Raw genomic sequence first — 18,165 nt, 5'->3', positions numbered from 1 at the left:
AAATAAACCAGACAAATGTATTTATTGAAACGCTGCCAATATATTCCACCGAACAGAAAAAAATATATTCAATGAACAGATTAAATGGTCAGAGTTTATAATGAAAACCATGGAACTCTTCAAACAAACAAGTCATCTATATTGCGAGAAATTTACAATACTCATCTCTTCTGCTTCATGACAGAAGACAGAGGCTCTGCTCTCACCTGTGCACAGGTCAGGTAAGTAGGAACTGAATGAACCCCTAGGTAAGTAGGAACTTCAGGACTTCAGGAACCCAAAACCACATGCACCTGTCCTCCAAGATTTGCTTAATTTCCTCTCGAGTTCAGTTTGCTCCTCAATTATTTTTCCTTTCTCCTAACTTTCTCTCATCGTTGCAGGTTGATTTGGTCCATGAGGCGGTTCATTGGTAGAGTGACCTCCAGCTCCTGTCTTTCACTGTAGAACTGGGCTTTTCCATCCTGACTGTGGACTGGGTGAGGAAGGTGTAGGCCCAGTTTACTGTGTGGAGAGAGAAGAAAGGATTTAAAGCTAGAATCCTTAATTGCTACATCCATTTTTGGACTTATGAATTACTTATATAAACCCATTTATTGTGAAGAATGTAACTTAAAAATGCCTTATTTTACTGTTATTTTACTATTATTTTAGTGCTGCACTCTGATTATTTGTTATTTTTTACTTATCTATTTACTTAACACTTATTTTTCTTAAAACTGCATTGTTGGTTAAGGGCTTGTAAGTAAGCATTTCACTGTAAGGTCTACACCTGTTGTATTGGGCACATGTAACAAATAAAATGTGGTTTGATCTTAGTTAAACTGTCATACCCCATCAGAACCTAACATGTAAACAATGTAAATGTAAACAAACACTATATAGCCTCAAAACATGGTTAAAACGATAAGTCCTTGCATCCATAGCCCTGTCTTATTAATTTGAGAGTTACAATTTTTCCAGGCCCATTCTTTTTTTACCAAAACAGAGGCGGGGTCCCCGCTTTGTTATGGTTTCAATTAAGGATTCTAGCTTTAATGAGTAAAATAGATATGAGAGAAAGAAAGAGCGAGAGACAGAAATACATTGTGAGTGTGTGAGAGAGAGAGAGAGAGAGAAGAGACAACGACACGTGCTTTAGATAGAGATAAATATAGAGATAAAGCATTCTTTATGAAGAAAGAAGGAGCAAGAGACAAGTTCAGTAAATAGTAGCAAATAGTTTTCTGGCTGTGGATAGAAAGTCTGGAACTCTTTACAGAAGGATGACAGGCAGGCAACATTCTAAAGAATTTTCTAAAGAATCTTACAAGTTTGGCGTTCGTAGATCAAGGAATTTCTCCTTCACATCCAAGACTACATCTGTTGCTTTGGTGTCTGGCAGTTTGATTTTCACCTGAGGAGATAGAGTTTATATTATTATTATATTATTGTTCTGTACTATAAATTTCAGATGGGTGTAATAGACTCCAAAAAAATTTCCCTCAACCCAGATGGAGAACATTCTATTCATCTATTCAAGCCAAGTAATAGATGCAAGAAGATGTAACATTGCATTACAGAGCACAACACTGTAGCTACATGGTTACCAACAGCATAGAATTACATACAGGAACCTATAGAATTATGTATAGAATCCTATAGAATGATGTATAGAATGAATTATAGGATCTCTATGGTTACCAGCATGCTGTCACAGCACATGGAAGAGGGGTCTTTTCTGCTCATCCCAAGAAACACGTCCTCTGTTCCAACATTCTGCTTCAGCAATATGTCATACCTGAACACACAACAATGGCGGAGAAATCAGATGTGAGGGATAGGAGTACCAATTGCCTTGTCTGGGATGTTGTTTTCTTTTTCATGGTGTTAGACTGCAAACTTGACTTACTCAGGCTTTGGCCGGGTGTCTGTGAGGTCATCAAACTGCGACCCCTCTGTCACCTCCTCCTCACTCCAGATGGCTTTACTGTCCTTCTTGGTGTAGGCTGTTGTAACCATAGAATTAGTGATTTCATAAGATCTCTATGGTTGTAACTACATTTTTGAAATATATATTTAACCTTTATTTAACTAGGCCAGTCAGTTAAGAACAAATTGTTATTTACAATGACGGTCTACCCTGGCCAAACCCTAACCCGGATGACGCTGGGACAATTGTGCCCAGCCCTATGGGACTCCCAATCACAGCTGGTTGTGATACAGCCTGGAATCGAACCAGGGTCTGTACCAGGGTCAAGCCAGGGTCTCTAGCACTGAGATGCATTGCTTTAGACCACTGCGCCACGTAAGAGCCCCAAACATACACAGCTTGTTACTGTTGTAACTACATCCACAGCTTGTTACTGTTTACATCCCAAATGGCACCATATTCAATATTCCACAGCTTTGTTGGTACAGGCCATCTGATAAAAACAGACCTGATTTGTTGGCAGCAGGTGAAGGGAGACCAATATCTCCAGGTCCCATTACTGCGGATGATGTCATATTCTGTTCAGAAAATATTTCAAAGAATAAATCACTTTCAAAGAGTGACATAGAAAGCAAGCGCAAAGTAGCTGTTGTCACATATCTAACGTTAACTACCTGCATGATCATCGGATTTTTGCTAGCATGCTAACTGGACAAGTTATTACATTTTGTTTGCCAAAACCAATTTTATTAGCTAGCTTGTTTAGGCAAAACTAACGTTGGAGAAGTGCAATTTATCTAAATGATTAACGTTAGCAATGCCTTACTCTACAATTATATTCCTCATCCTCGTCCCGCGTGGATAAGAGTGCAGAGAGTGCTTGTAGATTCTGGACTGATGACAAACCCTCCATTGACATTGTGAAAGAATATTCACTTGCTCGTGTAAAGGCTTGCCAAAGTCAGCTAACGTTAGCAAGTTACAACAAACAATATTGCTGGATACGTCAATCTCGCGTTAAACCTAACGGCTAATCTCTGTGTACCTAAAATAGGCGAATCAAGATTATCTAAACAAAATAAATTCACAGAGACAGGATATATTCCTGTCCCAAAGGGGAAAGTAAAATATTATTTTATAACTAAACCTATCTGTGGGAATGTGTTGGGCAACTGTTTCCAGGGAGATGGTCGCTCGGCTTGTTTCGATGCCATGGAAACCGCGACGTCATCTTGTGGGCGTGACGAGAACCACACAAGTTTAAATAGAACCACAGAACTTTCCAGACTGCCATCCGTGTACTCCGATCTGAAAAACAATATAGGGAAAAACTCCAGCCAGCTAATCAGAAGGCGAGGTTAAACGTATTCATTATTTTCAGATCTAAAGGAGTGCCTAAGTGTTTGGGGGAATTCAGCACATCTCGATTTGATAATCTGGTCCTCAGCATTCATTGAACCTTTATTCCTTTCTGGGTCCCTGCCCTCTCACTGCTTTTTGCCGCGTTCACGTATTAGTCAGAACTAGTAAAAATCGGACAATTCAGACCTGTTAACTCCTTGTACCTACGTGACCAGGCCGCTCAACCAAGTCAGACATTTCCGAGTTTCCTAGTTCCGACTTGCAATTGAATGCGGCATTAGACCCCTGTTACCTAGGAGACAGAGGGAGGGGACCCATGACTGTGCCAAGCAACAGGCCTGAGCACTTTAGTGCCACAATGTGAACAAAATAGTCTCTTCTCACAGATGCTGTGCCGAATGAATAATCTGGCAAACTTCTGATCCGTCAAGTATTGCCAGTGCCCAGAATGTCTCAACCCCCCAAAAAAACATTTAGACAAATGGACAGATTTTCAGTGAAACAGTGAATACTCACAAGGATAAATATTGCAAATTGCAGATGACCACACTGATAAAAGTGAGAGCAAAGAGGAAGAAAGTTGGTGTGGAATATAGTTTATTAATTTTGATAGATAATAATTCTGATTTTTTTATATTAAAAACATCAAGTAAAAAGGCTCATATGTACACAGCAGCAGAAGCAGGAGTTTGGGGTGAGTAGAGCAGGACACAGTTGTGCTTAAATCCTAAGAGGCTATAGAAAGAAAATATTTCATTGTGCTACTTACTTTCTACGTGAAAGCACACAGAAACATTCCCAAGAGAGAAAATACTTGGTTTTGTTAGATGAATACTTCCACTAGTCTCCAGTTGGGACATCGTCAGTGATAAGCTACAGTACATATGATGTGACCCTTTAAAATTGTTAACACAGTAATGATTCTACATCTAAATTAATCACAAAATGGTGGTTGTTTTAATGTAATCTTAATGTACACTTCTATATAATCTTTTAAAACAATCCTTGTTTTTTTTAGAGATAAAGAGATTTAGAGATACTATTTCAATCGATTCCTTGATATGCTCTATACATGCTAAAGTGAAAAACCATACATGTTCTCTTCTATCACACTATCCATAATACATCATCCTTTTATACATTGACTCCCCCATTCACCAACACACCTCTTTCTATCTCTCTGAACGTTCCAGGATGTTCCAAAACACAGTTCTCTTTCTATGTCTCTGAACATTCCATTATCTCACCTGGCTGAACAACATCCTCTTTCCTGACAAAGAATTGTCAATACTTAATTCTTAAAAAAAAAAAAAAAAAAAAAAAGTGTATTAATTAATATAATGTATGTTGTTGTTAGAGGATATTGGAGGTATAACAATAGAATATAATTATAGTAAAGCACAGACATTCATGGTAATAATGAAATATCACCAGAGAAATGAAAGACAAAATTGAATTGATATAATTTGTCATGTCCAAGTCAATGTTATCCAACACAGCAATGGAGGAGCAAAATGGACCATTTAAACCACCCAAATGGTTCTATGAAAAATGTTCTATGGCTGTATGTTATACATTAGCTAAAAGTAATTTACAGTACTGCAGTTGTGGTTCATCCTGTCATGACATTTATAGTACTGTGGACCAGGGCTCTGCTCAAAATAAGTGCACTGCATAGGGGATAGGGTGCCCCAAACTACTTTAGGCCTCTGATTCTGACTGGTCAGTGGTGACACTTCCATTCAACTCCCCTGGTCCGGATTGTTCTTCTATTCCAGTGATCTCACCAACAATAAATGAAACAGGGCCAACGACCCCTCCTTTCCCATTGTCTAGCTGCTTCCCTGATTGATTGGTCAGAGAAGATCCCTCCCATTTCTCTTCGTCCAATTTACTGGAGATCGACCAATAGAGATGAGCCTCCAATCGGGCCGCAGCCAATGAGAGTTCGTGCGCTGAGCAGGAGGGAGTGTCCACCTACGGAAGAGAGGGGTATGAGTGGCGGTTACTGTATCAGACAACTTGGAAAATAACTTTCAGAATCAGGGTAAAATCATTTGTGTGACATGACAAGAGTAAGTGAGGAGACATGCCAGACTGACAAATGGTTAAGGTGTGTTGTGTTGTTCTGTACTAGTGGCAGTGATCACATGGTACATGATTAAAAGCAGCGGGCCGTCATTGTCCATTCATTTCCACATGTTGAGTCGCCACCCAGCTGGTGATGGCTAACACAGCAACCTTGTTGCTTTTAGCCTTTCTGGAGTGTTGTGTGTGTGTGTGTGTTCTTACCTCAAAGGTTTGATGGAAGGCGCCATAGTCAATGTCAAAGAAGCCTTCGGCCAGTGACATCATCGGACTAAACCTGTGACCCCACTGGACCTCGTCTGCCAGGTAAGAGCTCCGCGCCTGGCATGTCATACCTGGGGTTATGAACACATACACACTTTGTAAGAACACATTAACCTCCTCTGGCAGCGCCCCTTCAGCTACTATGACTATGACTAAGCAAATATTTTCTCAGTGGGCGGGAAAGCCACTTCCACTTCCAAGGCATGGTGCACCCATAGAGATCCTATAATTGGCAACCTATTCTGGTCACACCACTTTTTACCAGAGCCTTATGGGAACCTGAAGAAACTGTAAGCGGAATGCGTCGTTGATTCACTGAAAATGAAAAGTAAATGGTAGAGTCGGTTGCCTGTCTTTCATAGTGTGCAGTTTTAAAAACTTGTTTTAGAATAAGTTGCCATTTGGGACTCAACCATGGACTAACCTGTGGCCTCCACCATTCCCTCCAGAATGACAACCATCTCAAAGTCGTCCTTCTCCAGCTGGCCCTGAGACATGTCCCAGAAGGGCGAGCGGCAGTCGATCTCGTGGGAGATGACCAGTGGAGACACCAGGAACAGGCGGTCGTCCCCCGTCTCAAAACCCACACTGATGTCTGTCTGGTCCAGAGGGATAAACTCACCTGGAGAGGGGGAGAGAGTTGGAGAAAGGGGGACGAGAGAGAAGTGAGTTATAAAACCTTGAGGGACGGTTTCCTGGATACAGATTAAGCCTAGTCCTGAGGGACGTCCCAATCCACTTTATTTGCGACCTCTTCCCTCCTCCCCTCCCCCTCGCTCGGGAAAGGCTCCCTTGGGGAAACATCATACATACGTCACTGAGTGTTCACTCAAAGTGAAGGGAGGAAGAGAAGATGATAATTTGGAACGGAATGCAGCCCTGGACAAAAAAAAATACTCAATCAATCATCAAATCTATAAAGCCCTTTTTACATCAGCAAAGTGCTTTACAGATCCCCAGCCTAAAACCCCAGAGAGAAAGCGATACAGATGCAGAAGCACAGTGGCTAGGAAAAAATAAGAACCAGGCTCCGAGGGGTGGCCAGTCCTCTTCTGGGTGTACCGGGTAGAGATTTAAGAGTACCTGTGGCTATTAAGGCCAGATCGGTTTTCAATACTCAATGCTTCCCACAGTTGTGTCAAGTTGGCTGGATGTCCTTTGGCTGGTGGACCATTGTTGATGCACGCGGGAAACTGGAGCGTGAAAAACCCAGGAGTGCTGCCATTCTTGACACAAACTGGTGCGCCTGGCACCTACTACCATACTTTGTTCAAAGGCACTTAAATCTTTTGTTTTGCCCATTCACCCTCTGAATGGCACACATACACAATCCATGTCTCAATTGTCTCAAGGCTTAAGAAATCCTTCTTTAACTTGTCTCCTCCCCTCCTTCCCTTCACTGATTGAAGTGGATTTAACAAGTAACATCAATAAGGATCATACAGTGCATTCGGGAAGTATTCAGACCTCTTCCTTTTTTCCACATTTTGCTCCGTTACAGCCTTATTCTAAAATTGATTAAATAATTTATTTTCCTTCAATCTACATACAATACCCCATAATGACAAAGCGAAAATAGGTTTTTAGAAATGTTTGCCAATTTATTACAAATAAAAACAGAAATAACTTATTTACATACTGTAAATATTCATACCCTTTTATGGTAAATGTAATTGATTGGACATGATTTGGAAAGGCACACACCTGTCTACAGTATATAAGGTCCCACAGTTGACAATGCATGTCAGAGCAAAAACCAAGCCATGAGGTCGAAGGAGTGTGGCCTCCATCATTCTTAAATGGAATAAGTTTGGAACCACGACCAAACTGAGCAATCAGGGGAGAAGGGGCTTGGTCAGGGAGGTGACCAAGAACTCGATGGTCTTTCTGACAGAAAACATAAAGGGGTCTGAATACTTTGCATTGTAGCTTTCACCTGGAGTCACCTGGTCAGTCTATGTCATGGAAAGAGCCTTAATATTTTGTACACAGTATATCACTTCCATACTAGAAAATAACATGTGGAGTGTTCTTGTTTGAATCTCAAATGGCACTCTATTCCCCATGTAGTGCACTACTTCTGACTGGGGCCCATAGAGCTCTGGTCAAAAGTAGTGCACTATATAGGTAATAGGGTGCCATTTGGGATGCAGACCTTGTATGGCGGTTGATTGTATACTAGCCTCACCTTCCTGAGTCTGTTTAGACTTGATGAGTTTGGCCCTCATGTTGGCTCCTACAATGTGCGAGCTGCGCAGGTCTCCCACCCGGAACATCAGACACAGTCTGTCGTCTCTCAGAGAGATCACTGCATTCTTAGAAAACACCAGGGTCTCCGCACGTTTATTGGGCTGAGAGATCTTCACAAACATACAGCCCACCTGAGGAGAAGAAGATCACTTCGTTGTCCAAACAAAGGTCCAATGGAAATGTGACTTCCGCTTCATCCCAACAGCTCCAAAAGGCATAGACGGAGAAAAGGTCATTTTTAAGGGGCAGCTTTTTGATATGATTACAAGTTCTTCAAACTATTTGTACGATGGAGAAAAACAGATGTGATTGTATTAGTGTAAGAATATGTCCTTAGGGTACAGTAAAAAATACAGTAGGGACTGTATGGGCCTGCATCTCAAATGGCACCTTATTCCCTATATAGTGCACTACTTTTAACCAGCGCCTTTGACCAGAACACTATGGGCCCTGGTCAAAATTTGTTCACTACGTAGGGAGCCATTAGGGGTGCAGACAATGAGTCTCACCATGAAGGCGTTGACCATAGATCCCAGTATGGCCTGGAGCAGGAGCAGCATGGTGCCCACTGGACACTGGTCAGTGATGACACGGTGGCCGTAACCAATGGTGGTCTCTGTCTCGATGGAGAAGAGGAAGGCAGAGATGAAGCCATTCACGTTGTTGACGCACGGTGTCCATGTCTCATCCTCCAGATGATCTAGATCCCCTCTGGGAGGGGAGAAAGAACTTTTTTTTTTATTATGTTGTTTTTGTAAATTGTGTACATGCAGGGCTCCCTTGTAAAAGAGACCTTGGTCTCAATGGGACTCTACTAAAATAAAGGTGAAATAAATAAAAATAGGGGGAGAAGGGTGCAGTGGAAAGAGAGAAAGTATGGGAGAGAGAGCGAGAGAGAGAGAGAGAGGAGAGGTAGAGAGGAGCAAACAAAAATATAGGTTGTGAAAAACTATCCATTTACTAATATACTTGCTCTACAGAGAAGAAATGGCATCATGTAGAGTGACTCTCTGACAGTGATACCATTGCTGTATCTGAAATGGCATCCCATTCCCTATATAGTGCACTACAAGAGAATAGGGTGTCATTTGGGACTATCCCAAGTGTCCCCTGGCCTGCTGTCTGTCTGTTTGTCCCTCTCACCGGAGGTAGGCTATCAGGTACCAAATGGCCCCGAAGAAGAGCCAGGTGATGGCGTAGGCCATGACGAAGACGAAAAGTGAGCAGCGCCAGTTGAGGTCCACCAGCGTGGTGAAGATATCTGTCAGATAACGGTACGTCTCCCTCATGTTGCCGTGTGAAACGTTACAGCGACCATTCTTCTCCACATAGCGCTGAGTCTTACGTCTCTTGGCTGCAGGCAGGAAACCAGGCCAGGAAGGGAGGGAAGGAAGGGGAGAGAGAGAGAGAGGAGTGAGAGAGAGAGAGAGGGAAAGACTACAGTGACATATCGGCAGTAGAACTATGGGACTAAGGGAATGAGCAATAGGAAGATGGGTTGGGGGGGAGAAACCAGAGGAACAGGCATTTTACACAGGATGGGAGGAGGGTAGAGGAGGAGGGGAGGGGTAGAGGAGGAGGAGGGGGGTAGAAGTGGAGGAGGGGAGGGGGTAGAGGAGGAGGGGGTAGAGGAGGAGGAGGGGAGAGGAGGAGGGAGTAGAAGTGGAGGAGGGGAGGGGGTAGAGGAGGAGGGGAGGGGGTAGAGGAGGAGGAGGGGGTAGAGGAGGAGGGGGTAGAAGTGGAGGAGGGGAGGGGAGGAGGGGGTAGAGGAGGAGGGGGATAGAAGTAGAAGAGGAGGGGGAGTAGGGGGGAGGGGGTAGAGGAGGAGGAGGGGAGGGGAGGGGGTAGAAGTGGAGGAGGGGAGGGGAGGGGGTAGAGGAGGAGGGGATAGAGGAGGAGGAGGGGGTAGAAGTGGAGGAGGGGGGGGTAGAGGAGGAGGGGGGGTAGAGGAGGAGGAGGGGAGGAGGAGGGGGTAGAAGTGGAGGAGGGGAGGGGAGGGGGTAGAGGAGGAGGGGGATAGAGGAGGAGGAGGGGAGGAGGAGGGTAGAAGTGGAGGAGGTAGAGGAGGAGGAGGGGAGGGGAGGAGGAGGGGGGTAGAAGTGGAGGAGGGGAGGGGGTAGAGGAGGAGGGGGATAGAAGTAGAAGAGGAGGGGGGAGTAGGAGGGAGGGGGTAGAGCAGCAGGAGGAGGGGGGTAGAGGAGGAGGAGGGGAGAGGAGGAGGGAGTAGAAGTGGAGGAGGGGAGGGGGTAGAGGAGGAGGGGGGTAGAAGTGGAGGAGGGGAGGAGGGGGTAGAGGAGGAGGGGGATAGAAGTAGAAGAGGAGGGGGGAGCAGGAGGAGGGGGGGTAGAGGTGGAGGGGGGGTGGAGGTGGGGGGGGTGGAGGTGGAGGAGATAGAGGTGGAAGAGGAGGAGGGAGAGAGAAGATGCATTCAATAACCACCTATCTGCAGACCGTAGAGAGCCAGAGAGAACACAGTGGTTGCGTCCCAAATGACACCCTAATATATAGGAAATAGGGTGTCATTTGGGATTTAGCCTGTCTGTCAGTGTAAATCATTTAAAGCCAAACACAAAACCTTACATTGGTCACAGAACACTGTCAGACGGTCGCTTAGTAACCTCTCGTTCTAGATAGATTCACTCTCGTGGCGCCAACAATGTCTCAGGGCAGAAAAGAAGAACAGTCCTGAGAGAGAAATAAAGTGCGTTCCAAATGGCCCTTATTCACTACATAGTGCCCTACTTTTGACCAGAGCCTTATGAGATGCAAATAGGGTGCCAATTTTGGACACCGATAAAGGCAACAGCACTACTACTCACCCCAGCCAAATCTACCCCTCTCCTTCTCCACCACCCGAGGCAGCTTCTTAACGTACTCCTCGGATGCTGCATTGGCCTGCCTCTCTGCCAACTTGGACTTCCACGATCTGTTAACACCAGGCTGGGCGGTATCCGTGGTAACCACATGGCCCAGATCCTCAGACACATCAAACACTCCGGTGGAGGCTGTCACCTCAGTAGCCTCTTCCACTGGTCCCTTCCCTTTCTCCACCACGGGCAGAGAGAGGGACTCTGGCCGCGAGGTGAAGGCAGAGTCTTCAAGCGCCATCAGGAATGACGGTGTGTTTTTGATATTTCCCCTATGGCAGACTCTGTCCAATGGTTATTGACTGTTTAATCCGGTTCTTTACGTTAAGGTCCTAGGATACAAAACAAGAAGGGGGAAATTGATCCAAATTGTTATTGTGAGATCATAGAAGTGTGGGGTATTTAGAGGGCTCTGCATGCTGAAAATATGTTCTACAGGGAGTGTTGAAGGGCTAGTGTTGAGCATAACTTATGCCCTTCACTATACTGAATAACACTATGTTTTCATTCCAAATGGCAACCTATTCCCTTCATAGTATGCTACTTTTGAACAGAGCCCTATGGACAAAATATGTGCACTATAGGAATTAGGGTGGCATTTGGGAAGTAGTCTTCTGTCCCTCAAGAAATGGTCCTGACTCAATACCCATGTCTCCATCTGTCCTGACTCAATACCCATGTCTCCATCTGTCCTGACTCAATACCCATGTCTCCATCTGTCCTGACTCAATACCCATGTCTCCATCTGTCCTGACTCAATACCCATGTCTCCATCTGTCCTGACTCAATACCCATGTCTCCATCTGTCCTGACTCAATACCCATGTCTCCATCTGTCCTGACTCAATACCCATGTCTCCATCTGTCCTGACTCAATACCCATGTCTCCATCTGTCCTGACTCAATACCCATGTCTCCATCTGTCCTGACTCAATACCCATGTCTCCATCTGTCCTGACTCAAAACCCATGTCTCCATCTGTCCTGACTCAATACCCATGTCTCCATCTGTCCTGACTCAATACCCATGTCTCTATCTGTCCTGACTCAATACCCATGTCTTCATCTGTCCTGACTCAATCCATCTGTCCTGACTCAATACCCATGTCTCCATCTGTCCTGACTCAAACCATCTGTCCTGACTCAATACCCATGTCTCCATCTGTCCTGACTCAATACCCATGTCTATCTGTCCTGACTCAATACCCATGTCTATCTGTCCTGACTCAATACCCATGTCCCATCTGTCCTGACTCAATACCCATGTCACCATCTGTCCTGACTCAATACCCATGTCTCCATCTGTCCTGACTCAATACCCATGTCTCCATCTGTCCTGACTCAATACCCATGTCTCCATCTGTCCTGACTCAATACCCATGTCTCCATCTGTCCTGACTCAATACCCATGTCTCCATCTGTCCTGACTCAATACCCATGTCTCCATCTGTCCTGACTCAATACCCATGTCTCCATCTGTCCTGACTCAATACCCATGTCTCCATCTGTCCTGACTCAATCCATCTGTCCTGACTCAATACCCATGTCTCCATCTGTCCTGACTCAATACCCATGTCTCCAGCTGTCCTGACTCAATACCCATGTCTCCAGCTGTCCTGACTCAATACCCATGTCTTCATCTGTCCTGACTCAATACCCATGTCTCCATCTGTCCTGACTCAATACCCATGTCCTCATCTGTCCTGACTCAATCCATCTGTCCTGACTCAATACCCATGTCTTCATCTGTCCTGACTCAATCCATCTGTCCTGACTCAATACCCATGTCCCATCTGTCCTGACTCAATACCCATGTCTCCATCTGTCCTGACTCAATACCCATGTCTCCATCTGTCCTGACTCAATACCCATGTCTCCATCTGTCCTGACTCAATCCATCTGTCCTGACTCAATACCCATGTCTTCATCTGTCCTGACTCAATCCATCTGTCCTGACTCAATACCCATGTCCCATCTGTCCTGACTCAATACCCATGTCTCCATCTGTCCTGACTCAATACCCATGTCTCCATCTGTCCTGACTCAATACCCATGTCTCCATCTGTCCTGACTCAATACCCATGTCTCCATCTGTCCTGACTCAATACCCATGTCTCCATCTGTCCTGACTCAATACCCATGTCTCCATCTGTCCTGACTCAATACCCATGTCTCCATCTGTCCTGACTCAATACCCATGTCTCCGTCTGTCCTGACTCAATACCCATGTCTGTCTGTCCTGACTCAATACCCATGTCTCCATCTGTCCTGACTCAATACCCATGTCTCCATCTGTCCTGACTCAATACCCATGTCTCCATCTGTCCTGACTCAATACCCATGTCTCCATCTGTCCTGACTCAATACCCATGTCTCCGTCTGTCCTGACTCAATACCCATGTCTGTCTGTCCTGACTCAATACCCATGTCTGTCTGTCCTGACTCAATACCCATGTCTCCATCTGTCCTTTACTCAACTTTCTCTCCACAAACCCTCCTATTACCTTCAGTACGGTCTAATCTATATTAATGGAATAGGTCAGATGTTACAGGGAGGAATGAGTGAAGCCCTGATCTACGTCCCAAATGGCACCATATTTCCTATGTAGTGTACTACATTTGACTAGGGGCCCATAGGGCTCTGGTCAAAAGTAATGAAGGGACTAGGGTGCCATTTGAGAGTCAGAGCTGAATAATTCCAGTGACAATGACAGATGGGTTATTTCTCCTGTCTGACTGTGGGGGATGGGGAAAGTGAATTTGGTCCGAGAAAGAGTCACATATTGCCGAGACAAAACCACATGCTGTACATATAGCCTTAAGAATAAGGTCATTAGATTGGTCATGCATAGCCTGTGTCTGTCTGTTATGGGAGCACAATAAATTACAGGAATCTTTTCACGGAGTAAGGGGGCTATTATTTCTCAGAAAACGTACAATGTCACTTTTAACGTATTCTGTAATATAGGCCTATAAGAACACAAAACAGCAATAAGACAGGTTCCATTCTAATAATGTGCATAATCACCGTGTAACATATAAAATGGAGCCCGGTTTCCTCCAGTGATATAAAACACTACCTGGATAGAATATTCGGTAACTAAACGCGTGGGGTGATGGAATAGCCTATAGCCTACGGTGTTGACTATTCAACAATGACGCATTAAACATTTCTTAATGTATTCGATCAGAAAACACACATTTATCAATCATAAAGAAAACAACAGTGATGTATCTTACCTGTAGTGGGGTTTGTCCCGCTTTCATCTGGTAATTGCCTTATCCTATTAAAATAATATCCCGTCCCCTTATTTATTTATTTATAAAGGACCTTACAGATGAGTGGCTGGTCCAAGAGTGAACCTCGGAGATCGTCCGCTCAAGTTCGATCATCCGACAATTGTTTTGAATGTTTACCATCGGCTCTGCTGATCAGGAGGGTGTTCGACGCAGCATCAGTTCAGTCCTCTACTCTCTCAACAGGAAACAAAGGCAACCCCAACCAAACGACTCTGCTTTTTAGATGTCTGTAATCCTCAACGAACAGCGTGCTGACAAATAGCATATTCTTATATTTTCCAAGTTTGTCTTCAAAGAGTTTAAAATGGTGGCAGTTCGTCCGTATAGACCATTGGGTATAGACAGTGCACCCAGCAGCAGCGATCCGCATCAGATAAAATTGTATGAATTACCGGCAGCTGCGCAGGTGTTAGATCATGGGAGCGACAGTCGAGGAGGATGCTGTCATCGCCATCATTCATAAACCATCACCCAGATTCATGATCACGACAGGCATTAGATATTTAAACCATTGTGCTGTTTTGTCAACTGTTTTACACAGATGGTAAAGTCTGGACATTTTAGATGCCGATGATGTGAGGAGGCATTTACAACCCGAGGTTGCTATAGAGACAATTTTATGATCCAGTTGACCTATTCTTCGATAGGCTTGCAGGAGGTGGAAATGATATTCGGTCTGTGGAGGATGACGTTTTGAAAATAAATGAATTCATATCCATGTGAAACAACCAGTTTCTGAACATCCAAATAGCCTAACAGCATTTCAATTATAGTATTTAATACTGTTTTTTCAGAAATAATTGGTCTTCTGATGCATTCAATGGTTAATCACATTTAGGCTATTATTTTTTATTATAAGGGTTTATTTGATGTATTATTAGGTCGCCTCTGTGTGCAATACCACTTCCAATGCAGCAGGTGACGCACCTTTTCTGTATTTGTCACACGCTGATAAAGCGACCGGAAGCGTAAAAGTGTTCCTTTTTCAAGATGTCGGTGTATGGCCCCGTGGTGAAAATTCACCCTGTCGTTCTCGCCTCCATCGGCGATTCTTACGAACGGAGAAATGAGGGAGCGAGTCGTGTGATCGGAACCTTGCTTGGTAATTTAACTATAAACGTACTTTAGCTCTAATCTAATGAAAATGGAGTAGACGCGCAGGGAGGCTAACAGCCTGTCTCAGCTAGCTACGGCGAACTTAGCTTGCATCACTTTGCTGATGCATTGCCAGGCTATCACATCCTCTTCATCCGAAAATATACCAAAGTATTACAATATTTTAGCTTGCCTAGATTACTGTGGAATGTTTGTTGTTGAAACGAGTAACAGGTTCCATAGAATAGTTAAATTTGTCCCCGTAACGTAGGCACAACACGAGGATCGTAACGTAATGCATTTCTTGTCTTCCTCAGGCACCATTGACAAGCACTCTGTTGAGGTCACCAACTGTTTCTCTGTCCCCCACAATGAGTCTGAAGACGAGGTGATGAGAAGTGTCACTGATACAACTATATACTATCTAGCTATTGTTGTAGTGTAGAAATTTAGGAAAGCTTGCACATGTAGTCCTAGAAGTGACACTGGTGTCTTTGTGATGGTGACAGGTTGCTGTGGACATGGAGTTTGCCAAGAACATGTATGATCTTCATAAGAGGGTGTCACCCAGCGAGGTCATTGTTGGATGGTGAGTAGGCTTATATTCTTCCCTAGTCCCATTAGAAAAAAGCTTTTGTCCCCCGCCGGTACTAACAATTATTGACAACTTATTCGATTAAATAGAAAGAAAAAAAGTACATTTGTTCAAAGTGAATCTGTGTGCTTGTGTCAGAACACTGCTCTAAAGTCAAACCGTTTTCCTTCCACAGGTATGCCACAGGCTTTGAGATCACTGAGCACTCTGTGTTGATCCATGAGTATTACAGCCGAGAGGCTACGAACCCCATTCACCTGACCATGGACACCGCCCTGCAGAGTGGCAAGATGAACATCCGTGCCTACGTCAGGTCTGTGACAGCCCTCACTTCAACCAGTCTCTCTTCTTCTGTCTCAGTCATTTAGTTGGTCCACTGAAAAGCTATTGTTGACTCCATCCCAGGCAGAGTTGCTTCAACTCCCTGTGACTTCCTGATCTCATCGTTCAGTTGTTTTGTTATGTTGGCATTTGCTGTTTCATTACTTTGCTTTACTTTAAGCACTTTGGTATTCCTTATGATAGTTTAAATAAATTCATATTTTTTTCCATTGCTTCGTTTGCCATGACAGTGCCCAGATGGGTGTGCCGGGAAAGACTGTCGGTGTGATGTTCACTCCCCTGAGTGTGAAATACAAGTATTACGACACTGAGAGGATAGGAGGTAAGAACCTTAATTCTTCTTTCCTTGTTTTCTGTCCAGCTAACAATTCTCTGTCCCAATTGTTCCAGGTTTGGACATGGTTTTATTTGTTGAGTCATGTCTTCTTGTTGGGGTGGGGAAATCCTTAATAAAATTGATAAAATAATTTGTATATTCTAGTTGACCTTCTCCAGAGGACGAGAGATGCCCCTAACACCACCAATGGGCTGACCTCTGACCTCTGCCAGGTGGGCGGGGCAGCAGGCCGCGTTCAGGACATGCTGGCCACGGTACTGACCTACATTGAGGACGTGTTGGTGAGTAGCCTACACACACAGAGCCTATATATGGCTGCATCCCATATTACATTACGGAGACGTCCGTTATGTCAACCTTTTTACCGTATGCAGCTCATCGGAAAAGTTGAGTTACGACTTAATTTGTGTTTCTGCGTCTCTGTGGCCATAACCTAAGCCTTTCTTCCTGTATGTTTCTCAGTCTGGTAAGCAGACGGCAGATAACAGTGTTGGACGGTACCTGATGGATCTGGTCAACAAGGTTCCTAAGATCACAGCAGAGGACTTTGAGACCATGCTCAACTCCAACATCAACGTAATTATGCCTCTTTTGGATTTGGGCCTGTATTTATCAAGTGCTGGTTTAGGATCAGTTTTGCCTTTTTTTTACATCAAGATTACATGGACGGGAATCTGATCCTAGATCAGCACTCCTACTCTGAGACGCTTGATTCATACGGCCCCTCATCTGTGGAATTGATTCAGTTGAACAGCTATAGTAAATATTTGTCCCTTGCACTCATGACATTTGTGAGAATGTATACCGTTTCTCTTTCACAGGACCTGTTGATGGTGACCTATCTATCTAATCTGACTCAAGCACAGATCGCCCTGAATGAGAAGATTGTGGTACTCTGAGCATTGAGGGATCAGGATTGTTTAGTTCTTAATAAAGAGTGATGGATATTGAATTTTTTGGTATACTTCTTTAGCTCAAATTAATAAAGGTGATATACAGTACAGTGTGTAATTGCAATGTTTGCTTGCTACAACTGAAGTGATGTTTTATAGCTAAAATAATTTATTTGCAGATTCCACAATGTGTTCCTGAATGGGACAATGCATGCCTAGTAACATTTATATTTCTGGAAAAGCAGTATGAATATAAATTAAAGCTCAGAAGCATTTGCTTGTGTGAGTACTCTCCCCTGTTGGTGGTTCCAGAAGTAATGCAAACAGGCCTTGTATTTAGGGCCCTGTGTTTTCTGCAATCATGGGACATAGCAATGTTTTATCCTGCATTTTAATCCTCATTCAGAAATGAGAATTGGACCAAGACTGTGCAAAACACAGGGCCCTACTCATACAGTATGATGACAATGCAGATTAGTTACCAGTTCCTAGGATAAAATCCCTATTTGGTCCACAGGGTGGCACCAAAGAGCTCAGATCTTTTGCCTGGCACAGTGAGGGGTCTCCTAGGCAACAGGGGTCATAGATAGAGGGCAGGGACTAGGAGAAGATCAAAGGTCCAATGAATTCTGATGACCATAGGGTCAAAGAGATGTTCTGTATAACCCAAAACCCATATGGACCCTGATCAAAAGTAGGGAATACGGAGCCATTTGACAGCATACCCTGCATCTAATAGTCATCTTCAGTATCCCCTTTCTGGGCGGAGTCAACAGTTACAGTTGAAGTCAGAAGTTTACATACACCTTAGCCAAATGCATTTAAACTCAATTTTTCACAATTCCTGACATGTATTCCTAGT

The 18,165-nt window shown here is 44.1% G+C and overlaps 3 protein-coding genes across 4 annotated transcripts; 1 reads left to right on the top strand and 2 right to left on the bottom strand.

The window, feature by feature from the left end:
* Nucleotides 1–5: 5 nt before the first annotated feature.
* dnaaf6 (dynein axonemal assembly factor 6) lies at nt 6–3,126 on the bottom strand. The gene is made up of 6 exons (XM_014141071.2): nt 2,739–3,126; nt 2,421–2,490; nt 1,892–1,988; nt 1,684–1,780; nt 1,311–1,396; nt 6–504 (listed from the first exon to the last, which is right to left on the bottom strand). The coding sequence occupies exons 1-6, from the start codon at nt 2,829–2,831 to the stop codon at nt 372–374; spliced, it is 576 nt and encodes a 191-aa protein (XP_013996546.1). The 5' UTR covers nt 2,832–3,126; the 3' UTR covers nt 6–371.
* A 724-nt stretch (nt 3,127–3,850) lies between these two features.
* Nucleotides 3,851–14,686, bottom strand: LOC106569574 (G protein-activated inward rectifier potassium channel 3). Of its 2 annotated transcripts, none has more exons than XM_014141066.2 (8): nt 13,982–14,686; nt 10,696–11,075; nt 9,020–9,230; nt 8,386–8,587; nt 7,815–8,007; nt 6,051–6,248; nt 5,567–5,697; nt 3,851–5,251 (listed from the first exon to the last, which is right to left on the bottom strand). In XM_014141066.2, the coding sequence occupies exons 2-8, from the start codon at nt 10,982–10,984 to the stop codon at nt 4,976–4,978; spliced, it is 1,500 nt and encodes a 499-aa protein (XP_013996541.1). In that variant the 5' UTR covers nt 10,985–11,075; nt 13,982–14,686; the 3' UTR covers nt 3,851–4,975. The 2 variants fall into 2 exon arrangements, with proteins under 2 accessions (XP_013996541.1, XP_013996543.1); XM_014141068.2 differs by lacking the exon at nt 13,982–14,686 and adding an exon at nt 10,457–10,561 and having other exon boundaries at nt 10,696–10,976.
* A 284-nt stretch (nt 14,687–14,970) lies between these two features.
* LOC106569576 (eukaryotic translation initiation factor 3 subunit F) lies at nt 14,971–17,411 on the top strand. The gene is made up of 8 exons (XM_014141069.2): nt 14,971–15,143; nt 15,454–15,524; nt 15,646–15,725; nt 15,907–16,044; nt 16,304–16,395; nt 16,555–16,691; nt 16,873–16,986; nt 17,232–17,411. The coding sequence occupies exons 1-8, from the start codon at nt 15,032–15,034 to the stop codon at nt 17,307–17,309; spliced, it is 822 nt and encodes a 273-aa protein (XP_013996544.1). The 5' UTR covers nt 14,971–15,031; the 3' UTR covers nt 17,310–17,411.
* The last annotated feature ends 754 nt before the right edge of the window (nt 17,412–18,165 follow it).

This window comes from Salmo salar, chromosome ssa14 (assembly GCF_905237065.1).
Source record: "Salmo salar chromosome ssa14, Ssal_v3.1, whole genome shotgun sequence".
NCBI classification, from domain to species: domain Eukaryota; kingdom Metazoa; phylum Chordata; class Actinopteri; order Salmoniformes; family Salmonidae; genus Salmo; species Salmo salar.
This window is presented reverse-complemented; position numbering and strand designations above follow the sequence as displayed.

What these genes read in the sequence shown, in the direction of transcription:
- dnaaf6 (XM_014141071.2), bottom strand. Translation starts at nt 2,831, where the DNA reads ATGTCAATGGAGGGTTTGTCATCAGTCCAGAATCTACAAGCACTCTCT. An exon ending in ACCTGCTGCCAACAAATCAG is followed by an intron (nt 1,989 to 2,420) that starts GTCTGTTTTTAT and finishes TGGTTACAACAG; the next exon opens with CCTACACCAAGAAGGACAGT. An exon ending in GACACCCGGCCAAAGCCTGA is followed by an intron (nt 1,781 to 1,891) that starts GTAAGTCAAGTT and finishes TTGTGTGTTCAG; the next exon opens with GTATGACATATTGCTGAAGC.
- LOC106569574 (XM_014141066.2), bottom strand. Translation starts at nt 10,984, where the DNA reads ATGGCGCTTGAAGACTCTGCCTTCACCTCGCGGCCAGAGTCCCTCTCT. An exon ending in GAGGGGTAGATTTGGCTGGG is followed by an intron (nt 9,231 to 10,695) that starts GTGAGTAGTAGT and finishes TCCTGCCTGCAG; the next exon opens with CCAAGAGACGTAAGACTCAG. An exon ending in CCTTCCATCAAACCTTTGAG is followed by an intron (nt 5,252 to 5,566) that starts GTAAGAACACAC and finishes TCTCTTCCGTAG; the next exon opens with GTGGACACTCCCTCCTGCTC.
- LOC106569576 (XM_014141069.2), top strand. Translation starts at nt 15,032, where the DNA reads ATGTCGGTGTATGGCCCCGTGGTGAAAATTCACCCTGTCGTTCTCGCC. An exon ending in ACAATGAGTCTGAAGACGAG is followed by an intron (nt 15,525 to 15,645) that starts GTGATGAGAAGT and finishes TGATGGTGACAG; the next exon opens with GTTGCTGTGGACATGGAGTT. An exon ending in CCTACATTGAGGACGTGTTG is followed by an intron (nt 16,692 to 16,872) that starts GTGAGTAGCCTA and finishes TATGTTTCTCAG; the next exon opens with TCTGGTAAGCAGACGGCAGA.